The sequence below is a fragment of the Molossus molossus genome, unplaced genomic scaffold (genome assembly GCF_014108415.1).
Source record: "Molossus molossus isolate mMolMol1 unplaced genomic scaffold, mMolMol1.p scaffold_m16_p_1, whole genome shotgun sequence".
NCBI classification, from domain to species: domain Eukaryota; kingdom Metazoa; phylum Chordata; class Mammalia; order Chiroptera; family Molossidae; genus Molossus; species Molossus molossus.
This window is the reverse complement of record NW_023425344.1, coordinates 96,767,435-96,785,993: the sequence shown is the minus strand read 5'-3', so window position 1 is coordinate 96,785,993 and position 18,559 is coordinate 96,767,435. Positions and strand designations below refer to the sequence as shown.

At 41.1% G+C, this 18,559-nt stretch overlaps 1 protein-coding gene across 1 annotated transcript in view; it reads left to right on the top strand.

Moving 5' to 3' along the window:
• ITIH5 (inter-alpha-trypsin inhibitor heavy chain 5) overlaps positions 1-18,559 on the top strand; it is a 76,444-nt gene that overhangs the window by 17,523 nt on the left and 40,362 nt on the right. Inside the window, exons 3-5 of the mRNA XM_036242121.1 lie at positions 2,345-2,508; positions 3,415-3,516; positions 6,897-7,147. Of these exons, the coding sequence (XP_036098014.1) occupies positions 2,345-2,508; positions 3,415-3,516; positions 6,897-7,147 (517 nt within the window). The remainder of the gene's footprint in view (positions 1-2,344; positions 2,509-3,414; positions 3,517-6,896; positions 7,148-18,559) is intronic.

Here is an 18,559-nt window from a genome sequence, read left to right as displayed (position 1 = left end):
GCGAGGCTCCCTGTGACCTGGCCTGGGAGCACCGGGACATCACTTCCTGTGGGTTCTCAAGGGGAAGCGAGTCACGAAGGCCCAGATTCCAAGGGAAGTGACTTGAACCCCAGCTCCCAGTGACACGAAAAGCAAAGAATCTGTGGCCATTTAAAAATAAATTACTTTTTCTTTCATTGTTTTGTTATTGTAGTAAAATACCCATAACATTAAATTTACCTTAACACTTTAAAGTGTACGGATGAGTGGTGTTAAGTACATTTACACTGTCACGCAATCATCACCCCCATCCATCTCCGTAACTCTTTTCCTCTTGCAAAACTGAAACTGTGTACCCAGTAAACAGTAACTCCCCTCTCTCCCCCTCTCCCAGCCCCTGGAAACCACCATTCTACTTTCTGTCTAGTAAATTAATATAAGTGGAATCCCATAGTATCTGTTCTTTGGTGTCTGATTTTTTTCACTTAGCATAATGTCCTCATAGTTCATTTGTGTTGTAGCACATGTCAGAAATTTTTCTCTTTTAAATATCTTTTCATTGATTTTTTTTTTGAGAGAGAGAGGAAAGGAGAAAGAGATAGAAACATTGATGTGAGAGAGAAGCACAATAGGTTGCCTCCTGCATGCCCCCTACTGGGGATCGAATCTGCAACATGGGCATGTGCCCTGACTGGGAATCCAACCAGGACCTCTAGTCCATGGGAGGACACTCCATCCACTGAGCCACACTGGCCGGGTGAATTCTTTTCCTTTTAAAGGCTGAATAGCATCCCATTGTATGGACAGACCACATTTTGTTTGTCTATTAATCCAATGGACACTTGGGTTGTTTCCACATTTCAGCTATTGTGAAAAATGCTGCTGTAAATATAGGTGTGCAAATTGTGGGCATTTATAATTTAGTAGAACAGAGGACATCAATAAGTGAAATAGGCTGGGAATAAGAGAAATCCCAGTGAAAATGGCTACTCACTCTCAGCCTCGGCATCAGTGAGACAGTCGGGGTTGGCAGGGCCTGGGGAGCTGGAAGTACTGGTTCTGACCTCAAGAGGCAGCTGCCATTAGAGCTAGCAGCTCCTGCTCATGCCGGGAGGCACAGAGTGGCCCCACTTTGTGTTTCAAAAAAAAAGGGGGGCCCTCACCGGTTTGGCTCAGCGGTTAGAGCGTTGGCCCGCGGACCAGAGAGTCCCAGTTTGGTTCCCGCTGAGGGCACGTACCTCAGTTGCAGTTTGTCCCCGGCCTTGGTTGTGGCCGTGTGGGTGGCAGCCACTCGATGTGTCTCTCTCATTGATGTTTTTCTCTCTCTCTCTTTCTCCCTCCTTCCCACCCGCTCTATCTGAAGATGGGTGCAAAAATGTCCTCGCGTGAGGATAAAAAAGGGAGCGGGCATTATGGATTTTTATGTGACCTTTCCCAATTTTTAAATGTTGTCACCTAAACTTGAAAACTTTTATGGATTGTGCAAGTCAAATAAAAATGTCTATGGGCAATTAATTTGTGATCTCTTCCTAAAACACACCAATCAGTAAAGATGTGTACCGATGGATATCAGGACCTTATCTGTTCAAATAGTGTAGACCAGGGATCAACACACTTTTTTGTTTTATTTTTTCCATCACCATTTATCCCCTCTATATCTTCTTCCACCTCCACACCCCCTTCTCCCCCTGCCCCCCACTATCACCACACGGTTGTCCATGTCCACGAAACAAACCTCATCTTAAAGGAGCAGATACTGTCCTTATGAGAGGCTTTCAGGGTAAATTTAATTAGCATATGGCTTCCTTTTTCTGAATTCTGATTCCCCAAACATTTTCTTGAGCTCAGTACCGGTTTCCGTTTTACAATAATGCGATTGTAGCCCAAATGGTTGAAAGCTGGGATTGTAGTGTCTCTAAGTGGATATTGAAATTAGTTTGAAAAGGAGAACTTCTTTAGGCATGCTCTGACTTTTGATCAATTTGGTGATCCCATACATGCGATCCAAACATTTATAACAGAAAAATATTACAAACTTCACACAGTTCTAAAATTCTAATAATTCATTAAACTGCTTAAGCAATGTACAGTCTCTGTCAGACTGGAAATTTTAACTGCCTGTGTTTGTTAAAGTTAGGTGAGAACATCTGCTTCTACGTCATAAACTGGTTGTTCATGGCGGTCTCACCAGTGGGGGAGTGAAAAGTGGGAAGGTCAGGAAAGACAGAGAGGTGAAGAATCACACGCCAAAGTCGCCCAAATCAAAGATTTGTTCTCTTATGGACAAAAAAGACCCACTTCTACCCCAAATGGTTGAATCATGATTTCGCACATCAATGAGAATAATGTGTTTCAATTCCAACAGAAAACCAAACCTTTGATGACAGAATTCTCGGTGAAGTCGACCATTATTTCTCGCTATGCCTTCACTACGGTTTCCTGCAGAATGCTGAACAGAGGCTCTGAGGACCAAGAGATTGAGTTTCTGATGCAGATTCCAGCGGCCGCTTTCATCACCAACTTCACTACGTAGGTGACACTGATCAGACACCCCGGAATGACTTCTGTGCAGGGTGGTCAGGGTGAGCTGGAGAATGATGTGTGGCCCACAGCCTTTTGACTGTAAGAATTTCTTTCCCAGTGGAGGATGGTACAGGGGTCAAAAGGCTGATTCATTTCTTCTTGCCCTCCCTCCCTCCTTCTCTTCCTTCTCCCTTCTTCCCTCTTTCTCTTCCTTTCTTCCTCCTTTCTAGGACCTCTTCATTTCCTCTTTCTTTCTCTCCTTCGCTCCAAGAAATGAGTACCCACTTCAGGCCAGGCACTCTACAAAGTGATTGTACACTTCTATGAAAGAGACATGCTGCTCTGCTCCAGAAATGTTATAATAATAATAATGAGTAAACACACCAATAAACGAGATCATTTCAGACTGTAGCAAATGCAATAAAAATGGCAAACAGAACAGAGAGGGGCTTGTTGAGGTAGGGAAATCAGTGAGATGGCTCAGAAGAAGCAATGTTTAGGCTGAGCTCTGAATGACGAGGCAGCATGAAACCTTGGCAGTGTTAGCTATACGTCTTCTTTTCCCAGTGGATGATAAAGATATGCAAAAGAGGGGAGGTGTTTGCTTGGAATTTTAGGCCTGGGCAAGATTCAAGTTGGTGAATCATCGTGGAAGTTTGTTTGAGCAGATCTTTTGATTTCTTCCTGAAGAATAATAGAGGCACCTGGGGTTAGGTTTTACCATTCGTACTTGTTGAACATTGCCCTAGAATGAAATGAATGATTCAAGGGTAATGCCCTGGTTTGGAATGTAGTTTCTGCATATCCAAGAGGCAAATAAAAATATTTTCTACTGTTGTCATGGTTATGGGATCCCTGTTTGCATTTGTCTTGGAACTGTAAGCTGCTAACCCAGCTGTCTCTTATTTTCAGGCTAATTGGAGACAAGGTATATCAGGGAGAAATTACAGAGAAAGAAAAGAAAAATGGTGATAAGGTAAAAGAGAAAAGGAATAAAACCACAGAAGATAATGGGTAAGTGCCATTAAACTAAGGAATTAAAAATTCATTTTAGCAAAGTGTCAAATTTTCTACCTTTCTGCCTAGCCATCTTGATCTCTTTTCTTTCTTTATGTGTGTATTTTCTTTTAAAAAAATTTGTCTTTATTGTTGACAGATATCCCCCCTTTTTTCCCCACTGACCCCCTCCACCCCACTCCCCCCACTCTCCCCATCAGTCGGTCCCGGGCTTCACCGTACTATTGTCTGTGTCCATGGACTATGCCTACATGCATATAAGTTCTTTGGTTAATCTCTTCTCACTTCCCACTTCCATCTGAGATTCATTAGACATGCCTGCATGTCTCTGGTTCTGTTTTGTTTATCAGTTTATTTTGTTCATTAGATTCCACCTATAAGTGAGATTTTGTGATACTTGTCTTTCTCTGACTGGCTTATTTTGCTTAGTATAATAATCTCCAGTTCCATCCATGCTGTCTCAAAGGGTGAGAGATCCTTCTTTTCTACAGCTGCATAGTATTCCATTGTGTAAATGTACTACAGCTTTTTATCCACTCATCTACTGATGGGGACTTGGACTGTTTCTGGATCTTAGCAATTGGAAATAGTGCTACTATGAACACAGGGGTGCATATATCCTTTCTGATCGGCATTTCAGGATTTTTAGGATATATTCCTAGAAGTGGGATCACTGAAAAATTAAAAAAAATTTTTTTAAGTATTTATTTTCTTTTTATTTTTTATTATAACAATAATTAAAATATACCTGGTCAACAGCATAATAGATAAGGATTAATAGTAAAAAAGAACATTTTAGCAGTCCCACTTCCTAGAAACATCACTTCTAATATTTCTGTAGTTTTTTTGTCATTGAACTTTTATGATAGTCTTGATTTTTACAAATTTCTTGATAAAAATCAGACATTCTCTGTTGATTCTCTGCTGTGAAGTCACAGGATTTAGCATAATTACAATGCTTCTGTTCTCCCTCTGCATTCCAAATTTTGACATTATTATTGCTTCTCCTCTCATCAGTCCCAGCAGTTACACCATCTTAGACTAGCCCTACAATCTTCGATAATATTTCCTCTCCTGCACTTTATTACCTTTCTGCTTTCATTCCCAGCACCCAATCTTCCCTTATCTTATCATGTACTTTTGCATTGTCAGAGTTACTAACATTTAAATTCTGATCTGTCATGATATTTGCATTTTTTGTTTTATCTGTAAACTGAATCTAAACATTGAAAGTCGAGAAATAGCATTTACTTTTAATGATACACAGCTAACATGAACTGCAGAGCCATCCGGTATACTAAGATTCTATCTCCCTCTCTACCAGCCCCTGTGGAGAAAAATGATCTTAGTATCTAGATAAAATGTTGTGAATGTGCAAACCTACTTTTTGTTCATTAATAAAAGGATGTTGTTTTGAGAAAGCGTGTTCCCTAAAATCATAGGCTGTCAGAAACTTTTCTGTTGGCAATCCTGTTATCGAGAACAGAACATGTGAGTCATGAGTTCACTTCGATCATGAAAAGCAGCCAAGGTCCACAGCTTCAGATAAGGGGTCGTCAGACACAAAAGTCCAGTTATCTTAATTTTGTAGCTCCTAAAAACAAAAAACCTTGAGTTTGCTTCTTAGTTCAGGCTGATATTAAATGCTTTAACACAGCCCTGCTTTTCTGTGAACTCCAAGCACTGCTTCATATAACTTTACCCACATTCCACCCTTCCCCCAGTCCTATAATAACCCCGTGTCCTCCTTTTTTTGGCAAAATGCTCCATGATGCTTCTGGTATGCAATCTCCCTTGCCACAACAGGTTATTAAAACTTAACCTGAAAAACAACAACAATATCTTTTTATTGAATTTATTGGGATGACACTGGTTAACAAAATTATACAGGTTTCAGGTGCACACTTCTACAACACATCATCTGTACACTGCATTGTGTGTTCACTGCTCCAAAGGGTCTTTATCAGGATTATTTTGTTTTATAATTCATACATTGTTCAGAATCATGCCACAGTTTAGTTTAGTTGTAGCACGACATATATACATTTTTGTTTTTTTCCTGGAGTTTCTAATTGATTTTCTTATGAGATAAAACTTAATTTTGTCACAGTTAACATTTAGCAAGACACTAACTCTTTTGAAATGGTGACTAAGTGAACAGCTATGATCAACTTTCTGCAAGCAATGACATCCATTTCATTGTCAACAGCAACTGGAAGGCATCACTAACTGGGAGACACAGCCTGATTCCTGTGCTGTTAAATATGAAGAAACAGGTGTCTCCAGACCTCGGAAGACTGTCATTGCTTTGTAGTTTCATCACATATATTTACTTTGGGATATCTTTTTATTTTTACCTGGTTGGGTTTCATTACTTCTTGTATTCCATATTATCTTGATTTTCACCTTCAGTTTGCTGGAGTATATCCTGTAGTAACTTACTCAAAGTGAGTGCATGAGAGGCAAACTTTCTGAGACCTTGATTAAAGTGTTGACTCTATGAAATTTAAGGTTCAGAATAATTTGCCATCTGAACTTTGAAGACATTGCTCCAGTGCCTGACAACACCCAGTATTACTGATGATGCATTTAATGTGGTCTAATACCATTCCTGTTATTCGTTTTCTCTGTCTGTTATTCTGAAATTTTACAATAATGGGTTTAAGTGTCAGTCTTTTTTTTTTTTTATCCTCACCCGAGGACATTTTTCCATTTTTTGTACAGACAGAGTGGGAGGGAGAGAGAGGAAGAGAGAGAGAGAGAAACATCGATGTGAAAGGAACACATCGAGTGGCCGCCACCCGCACGACCAACCAGGGCCGGGGACAAACTGCAACCGAGGTACATGCCCTTAGCGGGAACCGAACCCGGGTCTCTCCAGACCGCAGGCGGACGCTCTAACCGCTGAGCCAAACCGGCCAGGGCAATTTGCATTTTTTATATGCTCTGTAATCCTTTACTTTTTACCTGTCCCTTAAACATATCCACCAACCTTTACCAAGGTATAAAAACCTCATAGCTAGCTATTTTAAAGTTACGTAAAACGTCTGGTTTACTTGGCCATTCCCGCAAAGAAGAGACTGCCATTCACATCTGGACCCCAAAGCCCTCTTTTCCAGCAGTTGGCCTGTCTCAGTCCCCTTCCCCCTTCGCCTTCTCGGGTCTGACTCAGGAGAGGCAGGAGAGTCCAGTAGTGTTGGATTCTCCACTATTTCTATTCTTTGAACCTTTGCCACCTTCCTCTAGTGCAGGCCTTCCCAATGCCAATTTTACTTTTAATTTCTAAGGACTGTTACATAGAGTTTGGCCGGTGCCCCAAGGGGACTTGAGGGAACCTGGCTTCCCCCGACCCTCTGTCCCTTTTCTCGTGCCCACAGGGAGAAGGGGACCGAAACGTTCAGGGCCTCCGTCCTCATTCCCAGCAAGGACAAAGCCGCCTTCTTCCTGAGTTATGAAGAGCTCTTGCAGAGGCGGCTTGGGAAGTACGAGCACGTCATCAGTGTGCGGCCCCAGCAGCTGGTGGGGAGGCTGACGGTGGAAGTGAATGTTCTGGAGAGTTCCGGCATCACGTTGCTGGAGGTGCTGCCTCTGCGCAACAGCAGGCAGAAGGGCAGTGGGAGGGCAGAAGGTGAGTGCTGCTGGCTGGACACCTCAGGTCTGGGGTCACGCGGGGCCTGGGGTCACGCGGGCCGGGCTCGGCTTTAGAGGAATCTATGGAACAGATGGCCCCCCTTCAACCAAAGCTCTGAGGGTCTTCCGGGAATCCGGATGACTGCAACAGAACAGAGACAGTGCCCTGTATGGTTTCTTTTCCCTTTTTTTGGTTTTAAAGCTAGGGTTCATCAAGAGATTTTAAAATTTAAAATTACTTGACACAGTAATCTTACTTCTGGGAACCGAACCTAGGTAAAACACCGAAAATACTGGAAATGTTATATGCATAGATCTGTTGGATAATATTTGTAGTAGCAAAAACATTCCATCATCCTAAATATTCAACTATACAGACATGATTAGTAAAATATGGTTATAAAGATGATTCAACATGTTATAGGGGAAAAAAGACACAATTTTACATACACTATAATGTTAAATGTGATAACTTTGTTAAATATAAATTTGACAAAAGACTAGAAAGTTATATAAAAAGGGTCATTTTATACTAGGGGTGATGGATTATGGGGTCATTTTCTACAAATCTGTTTTAACACTAACAGTTTATATTAAATAATCACTTGTATTGGGCCTTATTTATAATACTAGTAAGGCTTGGACAGATGGGTTTCAAAATGGCACCAGAATCAGAACGACAAGATTCCAGATCATTGTGACGTTGAGGTCGGAGAAATGCTAAGTGATAAATGAATATGCAGAATCTTAATTCAACCCCTGTGATTGCTGGGAAAGTGGCCCAAGAAGTCGTCTTGTGCAAGAATATTTAGGAATGAGATTGAAAGGCAACTGGACACATGACTTGACAAGTGGAATAAGAGAATGTTGTGATTTAACATAATACAAAACTAATCCAGAAACTACTTCCCTTAAACACTGGAGTGTGTGCTGGTCTGTAGGGGACTCAGGTCTTTTGTTATGTGTTAACTCCAAACATTGAGTTTGACCCTGTCAATTCAGATCTAATTGAAATTTTAAAACATTGTCAAAGTATGTGACTTTCAGAAATGGCATGAGATACAATACACCATTCTTATGTCATAGAGGTAGCCGTGTGTATGGTTAATGGATTCTAGTTGTTATTAACTATAACCTTTAAAGAAAGAACCTAGGCCCGGTAAGACTCAGCTTGCACATCTGCCGATCAGGGGTGATAACTCTCTCATGGGGTCATTGAAAGTGGTAGTGTGTGTGAGGTGCATGCCCAGAGTAAGAGCTTATTAATTGTTAAATATTATCAGTATCATTATCATCTTTATTTATTTATTTATTTTTATTTTTTTAATCCTCACCCGAGGACATTTTTCTATATTTTGTTCAGATAGAGTGGGAGGGAGAGAGAGAGAGAGAAACATCGATGTGAAAGGGACACAAACTGCAACCGAGGTACGTGCTCTTAGCAGGAACCGAACCCCGGTCTCTCCGGACCGCAGGCCGACGCTCTAACCGCTGAGCCAAACCCTCTAGGGCTCATTATCATCTTATATTTACTTTTTTTTCCTTTGAAAATCTTACCACTCTTATTAGATAATAAGTGTGATTTTGAAGGCAGGTCTTTGTCTGATTAACCTTTATCTTCTTAAAATAACTTTTAGAGAGTAGATAGCTAAATAAGTACTTGCAAATTAGAGACGAAAAGCAAATACAGATATACTAATAACAAAGAATGTTTTAAATTTTATTTCTTCCTGCTCATAATTTATAGGGCTATTTTCCTGTGTACTACTGTGTGGAGGAGATATGCTTCCAGGGGGAAGATTCTGTGAGAATTTGTAGGACCTCAGAGGGGGCAGAGCAGCTGTGCCGTGTCTGGGGCTCCCGGTAGGGGATTCTGGGAGTCCTGCTGCAGTAATGAGGGGTGTGTGTGTGTGTGTGTGTGTGTGTGTGTGTGTGTGTGTTTTGCCTAATTTTCAGAACCACTGTGACTCTTCAGAGTTGTGTGCAAGTGTAGTGTGTGTGTTATGTTTGGAGGGTATGAATCACAATTGTTGGCTTAAAAAGTTGCTTACTGTTTAATTCAGAGCCTGAGAGAATCTCAGAGGAATTTTTCCAGACCATTGCTCTCTTGGGAACTGTTTATTTTTGAGAAAATTGTTTTCCTAGCTCTTTGTAGCAGAGCAGATATTTCCCCTTTAGAGCATGGAGGGTTCACAGGCATCTACCCAGCCAGGTGCAGAGGACGGATTGCCATTTTGCTCCTCATTCCCATCTTCTAGCCGCAGCAGGAGAGGCACAGATGTTGTGATTTTGTCTGGACACTTACTTGCATGTTTCCAAAAGAAATATAGGGTAGAGATCAAACTGGACTTGGCCTTGCACCAGCGTGAGCTGTCATTGCGTGAATGTGGACCCCAGCCAGTACATTCCTCCAATGGAGCTGGTGGTGTTCAGAAGTCAGATTTCTGGAACTGCTCCAAGCAGATCTCAGACCACTGGCCCCATTTTCATCTTTAGGGAAGCAATTCTAGATAAGGTTTGCTGCGTGCTAGATACTAGACTGGGCACATTGCATGTATCATTATCTCGTTCAACCTTTATAACAACCCTCTGAGGGAGTTTTTGTAAAATACTGAAAATGTGAGTTCAAATTCCCAGTCTCTCTCTAGTTATATAAAAATACACACACACTCAAAAGGCTAAAAGCAATATCACCTATTTTTGCCTCAGTTTACTTTCCTGGTGTATCAGGAATGGGCCCATGGCTATTGTTTGGTCAATTAATTTCTCAGTCTATAAGCTAATTCTGTGAGCTGTAATTTGGAAGCCAAAGCGTTATATTTTCTGGACTTTTGAAATGTTAACTCATGATTCAGAATCTAAAATATGACAAGTTCTTGTACAGAGAAAGACAAGACTCCCTCTCCTGCCCCCCCACCCCAGGTCCTCCCCCCTAAAATATTTTGTTGATTTATGGGCTTCAAGGAAAGAGTATTTGAAGTTCAGACTTTCCTAGAACACCCTTGGGATGTGTTAGCATCTGCAGGCATGACCCCGGGGATAGACATTCCATCTGTGCGGTTTGTTCAAGGCTGGTTATTTCACTCCGGGTTAAAATCTCCAACTTTCTAATGTCCCAGGGCCCCAAAGTTACTGCCCTTTTCATGATTACAATTTTTTTTTTTTTTGACAGAAAATTTTTCTTTGTGATGAGATCCCTAATGGATAGGAGTAAAATAAAATAAGATAAAGTAAGAAATAAGGTGCCTTCCCTGTTTTATTCCCTTTTGGTTTACATCAGTGACTCTCAAACTTGGCTATACCTTTATAGTCACCTGGAGAGATTTTTAAAAAGAGAGAGGAGAGAGAAATACAGACAACTGAGTCCTATGTTAAACACTTGAATTAGAATTTATCAGGGTAAAGCCTAGGTAGCTGTATTTTTGAGTGTAATAGTATATGAATTTATACGAGAAACTAAGAATTTATATAGAGAAAATATATGAGTGCTTTTAACATGTTAATGTATTTGTAAAGCTAAATACAGCTGAATATTGTTTCTACCACGAAACAGGAATAGTACTACGACTTTCATAGTTTATTCTTTATGTTCTTTGCACAGCTTTATTGAGGTTCAGTTTAAATAGATTAAAATGCATTCATTTTGGGTGCCCGATTCATTGTTTTTTAGTACACTTGTAGAGTTGTGCAACCACCATCACAATTCAAGTTTAGAACATTTCTATCACCCACAGAGATCCTTGTTATCTCTTAGAAGTCACTCCCTGTTCCCACCCCAGCCCCGGGCAGCCACCAATCTACTTTCTGATTCTAAAGATGTCAGATAACTCTATTTTTAAAAGCCCCAGGTATGCTGATGCCCAGTAAATGTTGGGAACCCTTAGCTTGGACTTCCCAGCAGAATTTAGGGACATTTACTGTGTCGGGATCTTGACCTACAGAAGCAGCTTTTAAATTAAAGAAGACTATTTCTTTAATTTCATGGGCCCTCAGGATACTCTGACTTATGATCCTGATTAAAAGGTGTACCGTTCCTCTTTTCTACCAGCATGCTTTTACCCTTGGATACAAGCCAACACAGAATTACCACACAGTGGGTGGGAAGTAACCTCCTCCCATATCCAGCTTCTGCTCATCAGCATAGAAACTTGAGAGGAGAAGTTCCAACAGGCCACCCCAAAGGGGCCAGTGCAATCTTTCTAATACAGTCTCAAGCTCATTAAACGAGGTATCCCACCTTCTCTTGGAAAAGACAGACATGAGTATCCAGAGCATTCTGGTGTCAACAAAGCTTCTCTACTTTCCTCAATTCCCGTCACGCCTTCCTGGACCTGTGGGGATTGTTCTCTTCCCCCAGCCCTGGAGTGTGAGAAGAGACACTCTCACCTCTCCAAGCCTGGCTTCGAGTTTGCCTTCATCATTTCACACAGCCCGACTTGTTGTTTATAAGTGTTATTTGGTGTTAGTTCTTATCCTTTTGTTCTCTGAGACTCTTCCGGGGCTGCTGACTCTTTCCAAGCCTCCCAGCTGGAGTTCACAAGAAATCTCAACTCTTCATTTCTGTCAAAACCGAGGAACCCATGGGATGTTACCCTAATTTGACACTAAAAGGAAATTTTAGCTTCAGGAATGAGGAGACTTTCATAACTATCTTCACGTTTTATCAGTGTCTGCTCCATTGCTGAGGTGTGCTCCACACTCAATGCAGGAGAATGACAAAGGCTGTCAGCTTGGCTCTTAAGAAAAAAATAGTCTAAAAAGGCAACCTACGGAATGGGAGAAAACATTTGCAAATCATATATCTGATAAAAGTCCAGTGTTCAGAATATGTAAATAATTCTTACAACTCAAACACAAAAAATATAAACAACCTGTCCTGGCCTATGTGGCTTTGTTGGTTGAGTGGCATCCTGTGCACCAAAAAGGTCCCCAGTTGGTTCAATTCCCAGTCAGGGCACATGCCCAGGTTTCAGGCTTGATCCCCGGAAGGGGGCATGCAGGAGGCGGCTGACTGATGTTTTTCTCTCTCTCCCTCTTCCTTCCTCTCTTCTGAAAATCAATATGTGTGTGTGTGTGTGTGTGTGTGTGTGTGTGTATTGCTTTTATATGTATATATACATATATGTGTGTGTATATATATGTATAAACCAATTAAAATATGGACAAAGGACTTGACTAGACATTTCTCCAAAGTAGATATACTTATGGCCAACAAGCTTATGAGAAGATACTCAAAACCATTAGTGATTAGGAGAGTGAAAATCAAAACCACAGTGAAATACCACTTCACACTCACTAGGATGGCTATAATAATAAACAAATAAACAAATGGAAAGTGATTTTTGGCCCTGGCTGGTTTGGCTCAGTGGTTGGAGTGTCAGCCTGCAGACCAGAGAGTCCCAGGTTCGGTTCCTGCTAGGGGCACATACAAAAAAAAAAAAAGAGAGAGTTTTGGTGAAAATGTGGACACTGGTACTCTTGTACATTACTGGTGGGAATGTAAAATGGTGTAGCCACTGTGGAAAACAGTTTGATGGTTCCTCAAAAAGTTAAATATAGATTTACCATATGACCTACCAGTTTCTCTTCGTATATATGCAAAAGAATTGAAAACAGGTACTCAAATACTTGTTTGTACATGAATGTTCATAACAGCTTTATTTACAATAGCCAAATGGTACAAGCAGTCCAAATGTCCATCAGTAGACGAATGGATAAACAAATGGTGGTATATCCATACAACAGAATGTTAGACACCCATACAAAGAAATGAAGTACTGATACATGCCACAACATGGATGAACCTTGAAAACATTATACTAAGTGAAAGGAGCCAGACTCAAAAGGTCACACACGTATTTATGATTCCACTGACATGAAATGTCCAGAATGGATAAATCCATAGAGAGGGAAAGCAGATAGGGGATGGCCAGAGTCTGAGGGAGGAAGGAATGGGGAGTGACAGCTTAATGGTTACCAAGTTTTCTTTGAGGTGACGAATATGTTTTAGAATTGAATAGAGGTGGTGGTTGCACGACATCGTGAATGTACTAAATGCCACTGAATTGTACACGTTCAGGTGTTTAATTTTATGTCAGGTGAATTTTGCCTCAAAAACATAAAATGAAAATACTTACATTTTAGGTTGTGAGACTCCCACTTCTTCAATGCCCTGGAAGTAATGTTTGCTGTGCTCTCCAGCAGAATGCAAATAATAGGGCAGGTGGAACTCAACCTATGGCTTGCTTTTTAATTGTATCACTCCTATGTAAGCTTCCTATAAAATGTTGATCTTCGGACAATCCTGAAGACCAAGGAAGCTTAATCGGAAAGAAGAGAGCCACTCGAAATACAGTTTCATTACCTTTTATGTTAGATTGGTGACACTGCGCTGTTTTGGGGAATAGGTTAACGACCAGCCACACATCCTGCAAGGTCACGTCCCCTCTGACTGGAGACTAGCACAATGTCTTGTATTTTAGTAGATGCCCCACAAGGGGTCAAATTGAATCTGTTTTAAAATCTTATGTTTTTCTTTGGTTGCTTACCCTTATGACTCTACCCTTTTTTGTGAAGGTGTTTAAGGATTGTATTCTAGGCACCGAGCATGGTGCCTGCCACGGGATGGGTGCTCACTGAGTGCCTGTAAAATGAACATAAGAATAATGGCTGTTGGCAATGAGAGGCTATCAGGTTTTCAACGCTTTCCTGGGTAAGTTGGTTAATGTTGCCAGATCTTGGGTGCAGATTATATTTTGTTGTGAAGGAGGGATTAGGAGATAGAATTTGGTTCCAAAAGAAAATCTGGTTACAAAAATCTAGAGCTCACCTTCTTTTGCCAGGATTGCCAGATAAACTCTAGGATGCTCGGTTGAATTTGAATTTTAGATGAGCAGTGTGTCCCATGCAGTATCTGTGACATACTTATACCAAAAAAAAAAAATCATTTGTTGTTTATCTGAAATTCAAATTTAACGGGGCAGCCTGTCTTTTTCTTTGCTAAACCTGGCAGCTGTATACCATTGAAGGGCTGCACTGAGGCTGGTGGCTCGCCCCGGTTCCGGTTCCCGGTGCTCTGTGTTCTCCCCCTGGATGCAGTGTCCGCTCTGCCGCGGGAAAGGCACGGCTCTGTTTGGCCTCTGTACATTGGCCAGAAAACAATCTGGTTATTATGTGAGGGTTTCCAGCATTGTTCAGTGCACACATTATTCAGGTATGAATCACTGGCTTCATTGTTTGATTTGGTTTTTGATGCCAATACGAGAACCCCTTTTATCTTGTTTGTTCCTACATTGGCTGTAGTTTGGTCAGGGCAGCTGGGAGCAGAATGGCTCAGAGAGACCCAGGAGAGCGGCCTTCTCTCTTTAACCTGACAGTGGGGAGCAACCTTCTCTTCCGTGCGAGCCTTCTCTTTGTTTCTTCCTTTTCCTTGCTGCCTTAGTTTGGTGTGTGAGGTGGGATGCTGTTGGGGCATACGACACTGTCCACCACAGCTGTGGCTGAAACCAGAGGTGGGTCCAGGGCATGTCACACAGTCCTGGAGCATCTACCACATCCACCAAAACACTTTCAAGATGATCCCTTCAAGGGGCTCCTCTGTTCATCTGCCCAACTACATGCCCGTGTGCTGAGTCATCTCCATGTTAGATGTTCAACAAGCTTGTTGTGAGTTCTCACCCTGTTCCTGGCACCATGCTACATGCTTGGAACCAAAAATATCCAAGATGTTGTCACTGCCCTTGAAGAACTTAGAGTTAGCAAGTTTTTAAAATTAAAACTTTTAATTGTGGTTAAAAAAAAAAACAAAAAAACACCACATAACAGTAAATTTACCATCTTAACCATTTCTTTTCTTTAAAAATTTAAATTACAATTTTCATTTAATATTATTTTGTATTAGTTTCCATTGTACAGCACAGTGGTTAGATAATCACATATTTACAAGGTGTCCCCCTGATATTTCCTGTACCCAACAGGCACCCTACACGGTGATACAATATTACTGACTGTATTTCCCTGTGCTGTGCTTTATAGCCCCACGTTTTGTAGCTTCCGACCTGTACTTCCCAATCCCTCCACCTCCATCTTACTCATTTCTAAGTGTCCAGTTTCATAGTGTTGTTTATTCACATTGTTATGCAACGGATCTTCAGAACTTTTTCATCTTCCCAAACTGAAACTATATTCATTCAACAACAACTCCTCACCCCCTTTCCCTAGCCCCTGGCAAGCACCATTCTCCTTTCAGTCTTTATGAGTCTGACGACTCTAAGAACCTCATATAAGTGGAAGCACATAGTATTTGTCTCTTTGTGAATGACTGACTTCACTTAGCATAATGTCCTCAAGGTTATTCCACACTGTGGCATATGACAGAATTCCCTTCCTTTTTCTGGCTGGATAACATTCCATGGTATGTATAGACCATTTTGTTCATCCACTTATCTGTTGGAGGACGTTGGGTTGCTTTCACTTCTTGGCAATTGTGAATAGTGCTACTATGAATATGGTGTATAGGATCTTTAAAATCCTGCTTCTAATTCTATTTGGTATATAACCAAAAAGTATAATTATTGGGTTACATGATAGTTCTATTTTTGATTTTTTGAGGGACTGCCATACTGTTTTCCATGTTGATATAACGTTTTACATCTACAACAATGCACAAAGTTTCCAATTTTTCCACGCCCTCACCAACTTGTTATTTTCTGTGTGTGTGCACGTGTTTATTGTAGCCATCCTAATGGGTGTGTAGAGTTGGCAGTTTTGAATAATAAAAAGAGAAAACACTCTGTGAGGTTGAATCCATGAAATGACACCCAGGCTTTCTAAACGGCCGGGCTGGGTTTGCCGCCGACACCAGGGTGAGGTGGAGGACTTTAACAGAAATCTCGGTTGAGTACTCCTTTGCTGCTCTCGCACTGCTCTTGGTGGGTCTCCATTCAGTGCCGTTTCAAGTACAGCAGTTTTAAGTATTTGAGGTCTTTGATGGACACAAATGATATTGGCAAGGGATAATATGTGTTTTTAGGGGCTAACTGCTTTTAGAACTGGTGAGGTGGTTACACGGTTTTTGTTTATTGCATAGTTCTCAGAGGAAGTCAGTCAAATAGGGAAAACAGACTCAGCGATGTATTAATTTTTTTATTGTGTTTTTCTAAATCCTCACCTGAGGAAATTTTTCTATTTATCTTCAGATATAGTGGGAGGGAGGGAGAGAGAGAAACATCCATGTGAGAGAGACACACCAACTGATTTCCTCTCTTACGACCCTGACCAGGGCCAGGGTCGAACCACAACCGGAGGTACATGCCCTTGACCAGAATCAAACCCGAGACTCATTGGTCCGAGGGCTGACGCTCTAACAGCGGAGCCAAACGGGCCAGGGCCAGAGATGTATTCTTTTAGAAATAAAGAGCATTGTGTAAGTAGTGAAGAAAACTAATTTGCTAAGAAATCTGGGCAAACACCACTTAACTATAAAATGATCGAGTTCAGTTTGAACTCCTTCAGCTTTAAACTCACATTATTATTCTCTGCTTTTTGTTGCTGTCGTATCTATACAATACTGTTTTCCTAAAGGATGTAAAATACCAAATACCAGTACAGGGAAGAAAAGTCCCTTCCAGAAGAAAACTAAATATAGAATAAGGGACTTATGAAGGTATTTAACCAAATTCTTTCTCATCTTCATTGTCTCAGCTTTATCACTTGTTTTTTCCTGAGACCTAGCCAGTATTTTATTTTAATTGAAGTGTAAAGGACATACAGCATTCTGTTAGTTTCAGGTGTGCAACATAATGATTTGATATTTGTATATATTACAAAATGGTTGCCACAATAAGTCCAAAGGTCCAGCACCACATATTGTTAACAGAATGTTTTTTCTTGTGATGAGAAATTTTAAGATCTACTTTCTTAGCAACTTTCAAATATGCAATGCAATGATTAACTATAATCATGCTGTACGTTACATCCCCATCACTTTTTCTCTGAATGCTCTGCTTATTTGCTTGAATCGTGTCTGTATTGCTACCATCACAGGTTCGCTGCCCAATTTTTCACAGTATTTTTAACAGCCGTATATATAAGAACTCTCCCTCCTGGAACCCAGGTGAGCGGGTTACATCAACAAACATAGACAATTTGATCTCTTTTCCAAGGGGAAATGAGCAGGCAGTGTTTGTTTGGAAATCCTTTTGTACAGTCACCAGGTGCTGGCTGCTTTTCTCCAACTGTAGGCCCACAGGAAACAGGGGCCAGGAAATCCCTCTGTCAGTTGACCCAAAGGGGTGTAGCTTCCAGCCGATGTCCTCCTGTGTGGTTCTGTGCTCCTAAATCTTGTCACCTTTAGACATTCATGTAGCAGTTGGCTTCCTTTCATCCCCATGTGGTTGTCTAGGAAAAGAATGTTTACTTGTGAATAACATCCATGTTCCAGGACAAAACTAAGGGCATACATTTTATTCTCTTCACCGTTTACACAAAATATATGAAGTGCCTTGTCATTACAAGATAGAATCGATGGGAGGAATGTTTAATAACACTTGAATGCGTGCTTCTTAACCTTATGTTGACTCCTGGGAGAGTCTGGTGAAAGCTATGGATACTCTCTCCAGAAAAAATAAACATGTAAGCGTTCGTGCCGAGTCCTGTATATAATTCCAGGGGCTCTTGGGAAGCTACTAACTGCATTATACTTTATAAAGATTGTTCTCTATATAAACATTCTTAGATTCCTGTTATGAATGTTTATTATGATGTGCCTTTTTTCCCCCTCCAAATAACGATCGTTTGTTTTCACTAAACTCTCAGTGATGTAGAGGAGCCTGTTATGGCAAAATGTAAATTGTGTGTTATCAAAGAGTACTTTAAACTCGCTTGTTGCCTTTCATGCTAGACAGAGAGGACAAGAAGCTCCTTCTGAAGGGGAAGAGGCTGGGGGCTGATGCGTGCTCAGCACCTACTGTGTACCAGGCACTATGCTCCTTACATATGTGAGCTCACTTCATTCTGACAGTGATTCTGTGACAAGATTTACTCCGATTTACCAGATGTGGAACTGAGGCGTAGAGATATTAAGTCAGTCATTTTGAGTGTGTTACTCTCTTCATTTTGAGAGTGCCCTTTCTTCAGTATTATGTAGCTTTTATTTTTTAAAAATACTTTTTTGATTTTAGAGAGACAGGAAGGGAGAGAGAGAGAGAGAGAGAGAGAGAGAGAGAGAGAGAGAAACATCAATTGGCTGCCTCCTGCATGTTCCCCCCACCCTGGGATGGCACCCACAACCTGGGCATGTGCCCTGACGGGGAATCGAACTAGCAACCTCTTGGTGCATGGGTCGACGCTCAACCACTGAGCCACACCGGCTGGGCTATTATGTGGTTTTTAAAATAACACTTGTTTTGCC